The 13,155-nt window shown below is 37.3% G+C and overlaps 1 protein-coding gene across 16 annotated transcripts in view; it reads left to right on the forward strand.

Annotated features, from left to right (window-relative positions):
- Positions 1–12,422, forward strand: part of LOC122799766 (protocadherin beta-15-like) — an 886,413-nt gene extending 873,991 nt beyond the window's left edge. For all 16 annotated transcript variants that reach the window (XM_044069056.1, XM_044069055.1, XM_044069058.1 and 13 more), the window contains exon 2: positions 11,018–12,422. In XM_044069056.1, the coding sequence (XP_043924991.1) occupies positions 11,018–11,131 (114 nt within the window). In that variant the 3' untranslated portion in view covers positions 11,132–12,422. The remainder of the gene's footprint in view (positions 1–11,017) is intronic.
- The last annotated feature ends 733 nt before the right edge of the window (positions 12,423–13,155 follow it).

Consider the following 13,155-nt stretch of genomic DNA (forward strand, 5'->3'; position numbering starts at 1 on the left):
ATTGGATAATTGAAATTCAAAAAATTTTTTTAAATTTAAATTTTTTTTTTTTTTTTTTTTTTTTTTTTGGCGCTGTTTGCAATCTCACCAACATATCCATCCAGGTCAGCAGTCCTGCTGTCAGCATGATGATGTCATGATGTCAGCATTGAAAAACTGCCTAACTGCCTGAGGAAACTTTTTTTTTTTTTTTTTATTTTTACATTAATTAGCCGACCCATTACACATACATGCCAAGTTTGTGCATAAAAAGAATGTGAACTGCCACGAAGAGGACTACTGAAAGTGGACTGGAAGAGGACTGGGCAGGACTGAATGGGCAGTGGCAGTGCTTTCGACACATGAAAAGTGGTTTCAAGAAAGTGAAAAAGAGAGGCCTGTGACTGTAAGTCACAAAAACCACAAAAAAAGTGTTTTCACCTTAAATCCCTGTTCCCACCGCTGTTTGTTTCATTTCATCCAAACAGAGCAGGTGTTAGAAGTTCCTGCAGGTGTTCACAAGCACATTTGTGACAGGCAATCCAGCAAAGGCAGAGGCAGAGTCAGGCAGCAAGTCACTACGGTAGTAAAGAAAGCAGGCAGTATCTGAAAGCAATATGTGAACCGTACATGTAGTTAACACAGCAGTAGAGTTACAGTATCCAGAGATGCAAATAAACAATAGGGCTCAGGATGCCTACATGCAAGGTTCATCATTCTTCAGGTCTCATGATGAATGATGATGTTAATGTGAATGTTGCAAATATAAGTATAATTTGTAATATAACAATATGTAGCAATTTGTTCTTGTAGTGATTAAAGAATTTTTGTAGTTTACTTGCTTTACTGAACTTTTCTTTAGAACTAACTAAGGTCACACACAGACTTAACTTTTAACTAAGAGGTCATGGTATATCTGTCTCTCTGTCACACACACACACACACACACACACACACACACACACACACACACACACACACACACACCACACACACACACACACACTACACACACACACGCAAACACAATGTACAGTATTTATTACATACTACATGTTTATTATTTACATATTACATATTTCAGTTCTTATAACTACACTAACACACTTTTACTATTCTGATTCTTACCATGTTCTCAAAACAAAATTACTAGATTACTAAACAACTTAAAAATTTGTTTCAATAACACAATAAAATTTTTAACAATGATTTTTTCGGCAAAGCAAAAAAACATAGGTGCAATTTTTTTTCATTTTTTTTTTTTTTTTTCAAGTGGGCAAAGCAAAGGTTAAAATAAGTTTGTTATTAAAAGTATAAAGTATGTATAGGGCAATAATAGAACTAGTATGATATTTAATGTTTATTTACAATCACATGACATCAAAAGCACTGGTATACTTATATGCTTTGCAAACAAAACTGCTGCACAAACATTCTTTGATTTCTCAGCAAAACCACAAGACTTTTCAGGTTTATTTATTTGGAATATGAAGTTTTGCTGGGTTTGATTTTTATTACAAAATGATGAATAGTGGAATACAGTCAGTGGACTAGAACAAAACTTTGCTAATGCTGTGCAGTTTTTGAAACCTTTCAGTTGAATTCCTGCTACTTTCCTATTTTTTCTTTTCTTGGTCTGTGAAACTTTTTTGTGTTTTTCTTTGTTTTAAACAGCCATGAATGGTTTCTTTTATTGCTTGTCTGAATTTTTCTTTTTAGTATTTTTGTTTTTTTTTGGTTTTGAAACTTTTATTGTTTCTTTCTTTCAAGCTTTTGGAAACAGTGATGGGAAAATGGCGATCGATGAGGGATCCAAGGATGCGATTGCTTAGGATGAACAGATGGGAAAGCGAAATGAATTCCTTAGGTTCCGCGAAAAAAAGAAAGAAGATGTAGGCTTTAAGTTATTTTCTTTTTTTTCTCTCTTTGCTTTTTCTTTTTAAATCTTTAATTCTCCTCTCTTTAATTTCAAATATTCTCTTTTTTTTTCCTTCTTTTTTTTTTATAACAACTTTTATATTAACAATTAATTCTGAATAACAAGTATAAATTTATAGTACAATTAAAATCTTTAAAGTCACAACTGTTATCATCTGAAGTGAATTAATATTATCAGTTTAAAACATTCATAACTTCAACATAAAATCAAAAGAAATCTGTTTAAAAATTTTAATAATGGGGGTTTAAGCAATTAAATTAGTTAAATTTAAATAATTAATAAAAAGCTTTTTTCTTAATAATATTTTATATTTTTTTTATTTATTTAATTATTTATTTCTGAAGAATATTTAACTATATATTTATTTATTTATTTATTAATATTATTTTTACTTAATATTTATTATTTTTTGTAAAGCTTTTCAAAGAAGGCCCAGGAAAAAAGCAGCTTTAAATTAAAAAAACATTTAAGAACAATACTTTTTCAAATCTCAAAAATAATAAAAACAATACACATTCAAAATAAAATAATTAATCTTAAATAAATAATACAAACATAAATTTAAATAAATTATTAATTAAAAAAAACATCATTGTACATTGGTTAAAATCGATACAGGCTATATGAGAATCAAAGAAAATTCTTGAGGAATTATTGAAGAAAGTATAAAGTGAGGAGAAAAAGAAGAGAAAAAATATAAGAGAAAGAATATGAGAGTCAAGAGTAAAGAAAAAGAAATGAGTAAAGGAGTGAGAAGGAAGGAAGAAGTTTGAGGGATAGCAGTTTGAGCATAAGAAATGAAGGGAGAGGAGTATAGATTATGAAATGTTTGAGCAAGAACATTTGAAGATGAAGTTTAGATAGTCTTTCCAGAAGCATTTCAGAAGATGGGAGTTAGCTAGAAGTTCAAGTATAGCAACAAGATGGGATGGAGATTTTGTAGCACCTAGAAGGATTCAAATAAAGAGTTCAATTTTTAGGCTTGCAATAGTTTACAGTGTTCAGAATTTTTAGTCATTTAATTACACAATTTTTTTGTGTTTCAGATACATATAAAGTTTACAACAAGCACAATTTCTTTTAGAATAACAGTTTCTTTTATAGGTATACAATAATTATTTCTTTTCAAGTTTAATTTAGTAGCAAATAATGTTAGGTTCATAGGTTCATAGGTAGGTTCTAGGCTATCTGCCAGAAGCAAGAGCTTTCTGGCCTTAGGCTGCCTTGGTTTTCTGTTTCCCATGTCCAGTGTTGCTGGCCAGTGAAGATTAGTTCCCTGTGCCCCACTCATCAAGGTTTCTTTTGAAGAGTGTTAGCGAGAAGCTCTGCCTAATTTAGATTGGAAGCCTGTTCCAAAGCATGGGAAGTCTCTGGGACAGGAATCTATCCCCCCAGCACGTCCTATTTATTGTTGTGGTGAGGTTTAGATCCCTAGAGCATGTGGCTCAAGGGGATAAGGTTTTCTTTAGGTAGAGCATGTCCATCATTTCTGGGTTGGACATGGCCTTGTATGTCAGTCAGAGATCACCTCTGAGTAGGTGGTATGCAACTGAGTACAGCTGGAGTTTCTTCAGTCGAGCTGCATAGGACATCTGTTTGAGGCCAGTGATCCTCTTGGTGAGGTACTTCTGTACTCTTTCCAGCTGTTGCAGGTGTCTTGTGAGGTACATCCCAAATGGGGCATTGTACTGTATGATGGGTCTGATGAGTAGAGGGGCACAATGACCTGTTTTGATCTGGATGCAAACCCTTTTGTTATTAGGTGGGCCATGTAGAAGGATTTTCTAACCACTGTGGCAATGTGATTATCAAAGGTGAGATTACTATCTACTTGGGTCCCCAGATCCCTTATTACATCTTCCGTATTTAGGGGACTACCACCTATGTGGTAGTTTGTGGAGTACTGTTTTTCCAAAGGGGATGACTATGCACTTTTTGGCATTTAGCTTGAGGCCATGATTTTGACACCAGGTATCTGTCTCAGTGAGACCCTTTTGGATGATGTCTGTGTCAGCCAGAGAGTCAAATATAGCCCCTAGTTTGCAGTCATCTGTGAACCTGGTCAGCCATAGTCCTCCTGTGTTTGCCTGTACCTCTGATAAGTATATGCCAAACAGGAGGGGTCCTAGGACTGAGCCCTGGGGAATGCCACTTGTAACTGGTTTAGAGTTGGACCTAGCTCCTGCAACTCTCACCATGTGGGTTCTGTCCATGAGCCAGTTGGCAACCCATCTTGTGATGTAGGGGTTTATGTTCAGGCTGGTGAGCTTGTCTATAATACCAGAATGGGGAATGGTGTCAAAGGCCTTAGCAAGGTCTAGGTAAGCTGTGTGTACCACCTTTCCCTCACCTATAGCCTTGGTAACTGTCTCAAAGAAGTCCACCAGGTTTAGGAGGCATAATCTGCCCTTAACAAAGCTGAACTGGGAAGGGTCCAGTGTTTGGATGTTCCCAATGTCTCTGTTAATGAGTTCCATGATGATTTTTTATTTATTTATTTATTTTACATTTGTTGACCGGGCTAGTCCAACTGGATACATATATTTTTTTTCAGTTGGCCGGGGGAGAAAAAAAATTTAGGAAAAGAAATATAATACAATAAAAACAAAAGAAAAAAGAAGAACAACATGACAAAACAGAAACAATATATATATATTAGTAGTTTGAACATAGAACTTTTTTTTAAGAATTGGTAGAATGTGTGCAATGCAATTAAAAAAAAAAAAAAATACAAGCTCTTTGAAAGTAAGAGAGAGAGTATGATACACTCCATAGCATTGCAGACCAAGCTAGTCAGGCTTATAGGGCGATAGTTCCCGTGGTCTGTTGTGGCTCCACCTTTGTGGAGCAGAACAACTGTTGCTGTGAACCACTCTATGGGTATGTAGCCTGTGAAGAGGCTGAGTTTGAATAGTGTATTAAGGTGAGGGGTTAGTTCGTCTTTGAGCTCATGTAGGACACAGCCTGGGACACTGTCCAGTCCCATTGATGCTGTGTTTTTGGCTTTGGAGAGGGCTGTTTTAACCTGAGTGTCTGTGATTTCAGGGACTCTACATTCTTCTGGTATGGTTATGGGCCCTTTTGGGGGTGAGAGGGGGGTGAAGTTTGCGCTGAACCTGTCTGCAAGGAAGTTGGCAATATCGTTCGGTTCAGTGTATTTTGTGCCATTATGCACTAACTCCAAGCAGAAATGAGCATTGCCACTTAGATTCTTGACATAGATAAAGAATGCTTTGTGGTTTTCTTTGGAGTCCTTGGCAATTTTTCTTTCAAAACTCGCCTTGGATGATTTTATGAGGGATCGTTGTTTCTTGCTGATACTGATCAGGGATGTCTTCCCTTCTTGGGATTTTACTCTTTTCTGCACTAGTTTCCTCCTTCTATTGTATAGCTTGTTTATGGCAGGAGTCCACCAGACTGGTTTCCTTTTCTTGGAGGAGTGAGTCTTGCTTTTTCTTGGGATGGCATGATCCATGCATTCTTGTAGGTGCCCATAGAATGCATTAGTAAATGATTTTGCAGCTTGGACAGCATTATCCTGCAGCATGGGGGCTTTGAAACTTTCCGCCTCGGTCTTAAGTAATGTGAAATTTGGTTTTGAAAAGTTTTTCACAGTGGTTTCCTTGTCCAGGGGTGGGGGCAGAATATGGATATCCAAAGTGATTTGTTTATGGTCAGATCTAACCAGCGAGGAGTTGACCTCCGGTGTGGAACACCGGTCACCCATGTTGGTGATGACTGGGTCCAATATGTTTTCACCTCTGGTGGGAGTGTTGACCAGTTGAAACAGGGTGTTTGAGTTTATAAATTCTAGGAAATGTTGGGCAAGGGAGTTAGTACTTGAGTAGTTCTCCCAGTTAATGTCTGGGTAATTTAAATCACCCAATATTAGGGTGTTTGGTAGGACCTTTATGTTTCCCAGTGTTTCCAGAAACACGGAATGTGGGTCCTGGGACATGGTGGGTGATCTGTAGCAAGCTACAATTTGAATTGCAGTTTTGCCCATTGTTAGTTGCACGTGGATGATCTCTGAAGCATCATGCTATGCCATTAACCTGGGGGTGTGGGTATCCATGATGAATATGGATACGCTCCCACCTTTTGTATTTCGTTTTGGGTTCTATGGCCAAAATGTATTGTATGAGTTGTAGCCTGGTAGTGCTGGGGTGCTCTCTGGAGCCTTCAACCAGGTTTCTTTTACTGCACAAGTATTGATTTTCTCCATACTAAGGAGTGCCTCGAGTGTGTGCATTTTGAGGTTTAGACTTCTGGCATTGAGTAGCATTATCCTCAGTTTTTTTGTTACTTGTGCTATTTACGGCAGTAGTTTTGTCTTTTTAGCCTTGCCTAAAAAAGGCACTATGGGGTTGACAAGAGCCTTGACCAGTATTTGAAAGCCTAAGGTTGACAGGTGCAAGCCATCTCTAGCAAAGTAGCGTGGCTTGTCGAGCATGTCATCCCAGGCAGACAGACACTGGATCCCCTTTGAATGACACCAGAAACTTAGCCAACTGTTGAAATCGAGAATTTTTTCTTTATACCGTGGTATCATTCTTGGTGAGGGCAGGATGCTACTCAGGGTCAGCGTCATACTGGCCTGGGCTACGTGATCAGAGAGTTCCTCCATGTCTCTTATCTTGTAGTCCAGGGAGGTATGGCTCAGGTCATTCACACCAACATGGACAATGACAGAGTCATATTTGTACTTGTTCTGGAGTGACCTGAGTGCTTGTGTTATATGGTGGATCTTGGCACCCGACAGGCAGCTAACAGTAACCTTCTCCTTATTCAGCCTAGTGAGTAGGACGTCAGTGTGCCCGACTATAGAGTCACCTATTACTAGTATGTTGGATATGCTATTTTGCCTTAAGGGCAGTGATTGCATGGCACACTGCTTTTGTGAAGTATATGTTTCATGGTTTGTGTTGGGGGGTGGAGGTTTCTTTAATGTTTGCTTTGGAGATCTCTGTTGGCTTTGCAGATTTTTATTTAGAGCCTCCAAGTATGTTTTCATGTATTTATGTGTGTTTTTGCCAGTGCTGGTTTAATGGGTCTATGTGAGACTGGTGGTGTGATGCAAGTATTTCCCTTCTCCTCTTGACTGTCTGATTCAGTCTTGGGTTGAGAGAGCTTAGCCTTCAGTTTGGCTGTATAATTGCATCTCTTGTATGTATTAGTGTTTGGTGGTAGGAGGAGAGGGTTGTCTGTGTGCATGAGGCAGTTGTAACTTTGCCTCAAAATGCCCAGATTCACCAGTTAGACTGGAGAGTACACCTGAAACTGCTCTTTGGACATGCCTGGATAGGTACAGTGAACTGTTTTACTGGATGGCTGGTAAGGTTGAATAGAGAACCTTGTCCTTCTGTACAGTACAGGAGGGTCTAGTGCTAGGATTTATAAGTGCTTGCTATAAGTTTTGAGCAAGTGTCAGGCTGAGAAATGAATGGCTTGAGTGCTTAAGTTGAAAGTTTGTCTAGTTCCAAGGGAAAAATTGAAGAGGAGACTTTGTGGAGCCAGGAATAGTTTTACCCTAGCTGACCGGCGCTGCCCGGCATGCAAAATCAGGCAAATGCGGTATTTATAGCAGGGAAATGAAAGAGATAGAAATTAGCCCAACATGGCCAATAAACTACTAATTTCTGGGCTGAAACCACTCTTCCAGGGACATATAGGCTGCTCAAAGCTCCCGTCTCTCACAGGTGAACAGAGAAACTTTCTTCTATCCAAGTAAGGTATGGGCAAACACAGAGATTTGTAACACAGCCCTGAATTCAGCACTAACCTGAAAACTAGACTATACTAGCTTAGAAAGGTGGAAAAACTAGCTTTTTTTTTTTTTTTTCAGAAAATAAAGCAGATACAATCAAAAAACACTTTAAATGGACAAAAAAGGATACTTATTGTTATATATTGCAGATTAGAGTAGCCAATGCCCCTAGTAATAAAGTAGGAAGAAACACAAATACCATAAAAGCAGATGAATAAAGTGCAAATTTTTTTATATATATAAAACAATAGAAAATGAACAAACTGATTTAAACAAGTTACCCAATTAACCAGAAAAAAAGCTCAAAACTGAGCCCTGTTCCAGCAGTCTTCAATCAGACAAGTTCTAACTGCACACTCTTGCTACTAGGGTGCAGGGGAACCTTCTCCAAAAGAGATGGCCTGGATCAGTGCTCAGGTTATACAAACAAAGCTAGATTCAGCAGGCCTGTATCTGGTCTATGCTACAGCAACAAGACACACCAATTTCAGAAAAAAACAGTTCAAATAAGCAGGCACAATAAGCCTGTGACCAGAAATTCCCAGCTCAGAAGGGCAGAATCCAGCCTCTCCTCCCACAAGAGTGCAGACCACAAACCCTCTTAATGTAGAATAACTGGCCTGAATCCCAAGTGCTTAAGCCAGAACTAATACACTTTTAGAATAGCAGACACTGGGCCTTCAATCAGCAATTCCTTGCTTAGAAGGATGTAAGCTACCTGTCCTGCCACAACAGTGCAGACCGCAAACTTTCTTAATGTAAAAGATACCGTATGAAGGCCAAGTGCTTAAACCAAAAGACTTAGAATAACAGTTACAATTTAATTAGGCTACTACCAAGCAGTAATAAATGCAGCAGAATAAATTAAATTGAGTACTTTTAAGAAAAGCAAAATAAAGTAGGAGGAAACACAAATACAGTAAAAGCAGATGAATAAAGTAAAATTTTTTTAAGTGCAAGTAGAGAGGAAGGAAGAAGCTAAGTGGGTTGGCCTTCTCAAATCTTCTCTCTGTATTAAGTAGAGTGAACACTAGACTCAGTATATGATCTCACTGTACTCAGTTAAGTGAGAAAATGAGATGGACCCAGGAGGAGTATTCTAATACAGACTTACAGGAGTGCCGGTAAATTCCAGAGCCACCAGCACTAATACCAACACAAGAACAGGGAGAGGGGGTGGGTGAAGAACTAATTGCAGAGAGACACACAGCACACTGTTCAATGAAATGCACAATTAGGAAACCAAAATAATGAAAATACAGTAGTTTTAAAACTGCAAGTTTGTACTTAACAGAAGACTAAAATACACTACTGCAAGTTTCACTTAACTTCAGCTTCTAATGCAGATGTTTGCAGCCAAGCAAGTCTTTCAGAAGTTAAGCATAAAATGATTTCTCAAACTTTGTGGCTAGCACTTAAAGTACAGAGGAATCCCTCTAGGCTATTAAATATCAGATAACAAAGAAGTGATAAGACCACCAACCCCCTCTTATAGCAGAGAGACACACAGCACACTGTTCAATGATACACACAATTAGGAAACAGAAAAAATGAATATATAGTACTTTTAAAACTGCAAGTTTGTACTTAGAAGACTAAAATACACTACTGCAAGTTTCACTTAATGTTAGCTTCTAATGCAGATGTTTGTAGCCAAGCAAGTCTCTCAGAAGTTGAGCATAAAATGATTTCTCAAACTTTGTGGCTAGCACTTAAAGTACAGAGGAATCCCTCTAGGCTATTAAATATTAGATAACAAAGAAGTGATAAGACCACCAACCCCCTCTTATAGCAGAGACACACACACACAGCACACTCTTCAATGAAACACACAATTAGGAAACAGAAAAAATGAAAATACAGTACTTTTAATACTGCAAGTTTGTACTTAACAGAAGACTAAAATACACTACTGCAAGTTTTATTTTATAGAAGAACATTGCATTTTAGTTTTATACAATTTAGCTTTATATGAGTTCAAATGTTAATATAAATAAAACTCTATTGTCCTGGTTATATTTTGTGTTTAATATTTTGTCTGTTCTTCAATTTGTATTTGAATATCGGTATCCCACACTTCCGTTGGAAAAGGCAGTGTTACATATGTTAACCAGCATGCAGATTTGTCCTATTTTTCATGAGCCTTTATCCAGAATTTTGATGTTTCCAGGTTGAGAGGTATGATCCTGTTATTGCAGTAACAGTCTGTACTGAATAGTTCAGCTGTAGTCTGACTCACAGACACCCGTCTAATATAGCCTCATTCACTCTGCCTATGTGAAATGTCATAGTCACAGAACTGTGGAACTGCAGTGGGATATACAAGATGTTTCTGAAAACTATAGGTCCATACTGAAGGGTTATTCCCTTCTGCTGTGTCCTACCGACACCTCTACATGACTTGTCTGGATGTCTAAGGATATGCTGTGCTATGCTTTACCTGTCCATATTTTTTGATGCAACCCATGACTGCATTGCTGTGCAGTCATTATTGGGGGTTGTAGTTTGCTCTGCTAAGAAAATGTACCACAGAAACTGAAACTTAGGATGCCTGTTTGCATATGAACTACCCATCATGGGTATCCAAGCTGCAAGTTACGTATATCATACATTAGTAAGATTTCAGTGTATTTCCTCATGCTGTTTTGCCTTTCTGCAGCAGTTTTAGGAACACTGGCCTATCCAGTACTTACCATGTCTGTGGATCCTTTTTTAGCATAATAACACTTGTAAAAAACTCATAGCAGTTTAAAACGTATCACAAACCTCTGCTTTGTCTAATCATCCCTGCTTTAACTGTATCTTTAAAGACTACAAAGATACTCACCATCAGTTTTGTCCTGTCTCCTGCTTATTTTTTTATCCTTTATTTATCCTTTGTTGACTGGGTTAGTCTAACTGGGCTAGAACCACTTTTCAGGTGAGACTCGAGGTGATATTTATAGTAGATTTTATAGAACATTTAAGTAGTCTGTCAGTTTCAGTACTTTTAAATCTTTACTATATTGGCATCACTTGTCTAATATTAGTTGTGTGTGTGATTTGGATATTCACCAATCACATCTGCGAAAAGTTTTTGGACAGCCCTTTATCCACTCCCCTTATAAAAGCACAACCTCAGTTGTTTCTCCATTAATACTGCTTTCTTTATTTAACCATTGTATTCTTTCTGCATTGTTACTGCCTTCTTTATTTACTGCCACTTATATTTTTTGTTGTTATCATGCTTTCAGTAATAATTTCATTTGTGTGTTAACCTTGTCACATCTTTACAAATTATTTGCTTAGATTCTGAAGTCTTTTTTTTATAAACTGTGCTTTTTCTTCTGCAGTTTCTTCAAGACCATCAGCCCGCTGCGAATGCTATCCCCCCTTCTCATTCCTCTTACCAAAGGGTCCAAGCTATTCTCACTAGGCCTATGTCCACAGACTGGCAAGAAGGCTGAGCTACCATGAAGCTAGAAGGACAGGTAAGGAGGGGAGAGACATCAGGCCACCGGCATTGTTTTCCTGTAAGAATCGTGGGTACTCCTGCCATGTAAATGAAAGCTGGGAATGTACAGTTAAACAAGTGTCTGCCCCACTTAGTGATGCACTGACACCATCGTAAGGTCATAAGTGACAGAAGCCATAGAGGAAGCTCTAAACTGTATCATACATCCTCCTTCAATGTGCATCACCGTGGACGCACTCACCCCGAGATGATAGGGATGCCACAGGTGTCTCACCTTGTCCTGCCTTAGCCATTCTGCCAGCAGCCTAATTCAACTCTGAATGACTGTGACCTCTTTTAAGGATGAATTTCTATCTACTGCTCTGATGGTCTGGAATGAATCCAACTGCTTTGGCTTGTACATGTTTTTGGTTACACTAACTAAAACTTTTTAACGGTATGCTCCCTCTGCAGTTTTAGTGTGTACATTTTTATGTGGGAATTCTAGTAGAGTATATAAGTGCCCAAGTTACAATTACTAAGCATATGTTTGATTCTAAAGTATAATTATGCAGGAATAGTTCTCATTTCAATATTTCATCCTGTAGGCATTTTTATGATTTTGTTTTTTTCTGTAGAGTACAGCAAAACGTTATAAGCTTGTTTATTCAATATATTTTCTTCTGGTGTATGTATAGGTAATGATTGTTGTTCTATGGCATACTTTTATGTAATCTACATATACAATGTTATATATCTTAATTATTAAAAATCAGATATCAGATTTTAAAACATTGCATTTTTTATTAAATGGCAGTCCCAAAGCTTGGCATTGACATCATTTGTTTGATACCAAACTCTATTTTTTTTTTTTTTTGGGGGGTGGCAAGCAATGTGCCTCCTATTGCATCATATGTGACATTTTATCTGCCCTGTACTGCTTTATATTTCTGTTACCAAGGTTGTATGGTAAGGAAGTGTGTGCAACTACTATAGAGGCCAAACACTTCACTTTCAGACAAATATGGTGCCTGCCAAGTTTGTGTCTACCAGTCTAAATTACCGGTCTAGTCTGGCTAGATCTCTGTTATGTGACCCCAACTCTACTTATGGATGATATTTATTTCTTTTACTAGTCATATCACAGTTACAGTAGTAGGAGAAAGCAGGGGCAATAAAAATGTAATGTTTCCTATATTTAAATGTCATTTGATAACTGAATTGTGATGTACATTTATACTTTTCTTATTATTCCTGTTTACTTGAATTAAGATCAAAATAAAGGTGATACATAGTATGGAAAATTTCCTGATAATGAGTTTTAATTTTTTAGAATTAGTTGTATAACCATGTCATAATAGTTTTGCAATGTTTAATGAGTAATTGGGTGTCTGACTATATTTGTGATATTTAGTTTTTGCATTATATCAAATTAAAAAGCTGTAGTGTTTTCCAAATTTAAATGAACACCTGTTAAGGGTTATGTTTGATAAACATGCACTAGGTAAAATAGTCCTTTAAAAAGTTCATGAATGTATATATAAGAATTGAAGATTGTGTGGCTAATTCACATATGTTTGCTGCTGATTCAGCATTTTTCAGTTAGAGGTCTAAGTAATTTTCCTTTTGGTTATGAATATTGTTTCTTTAGAAATCTTTTGTGTAGACCAAAACATTATGCAATGTCTATAAACCTCATAGGGGACAGGGAAGGTAGAATAAGGAATAAACGAGAGAAGAAAGGGGAATGAATCTTACATCAGGATAAAGCAGAAACCTCATCTCAGTCTATAAGTCTTCTTATTCACTAAGTTCACTGAAGTAACCTCTGACTTTATATCACTATCCATCCTTCACATATTAAAGACAATTCTAGAAAGAATCATGCTCACATCCAACCATTCACATGCTTAAAACATTTTTGAACATCAACTTAGTCTTTTGAGAAGGAGGAACTCTCTTACAGATTATACTTTAAAAAATGACCTTCTTGTTCATATGGACAAAGGTCATATGACATTTGCTGTTTTCACTGTC

This window comes from Protopterus annectens, chromosome 4.part0 (genome assembly GCF_019279795.1).
Source record: "Protopterus annectens isolate FY-2018-M chromosome 4.part0, PAN1.0, whole genome shotgun sequence".
Classification (NCBI taxonomy): Eukaryota; Metazoa; Chordata; order Ceratodontiformes; family Protopteridae; genus Protopterus; species Protopterus annectens.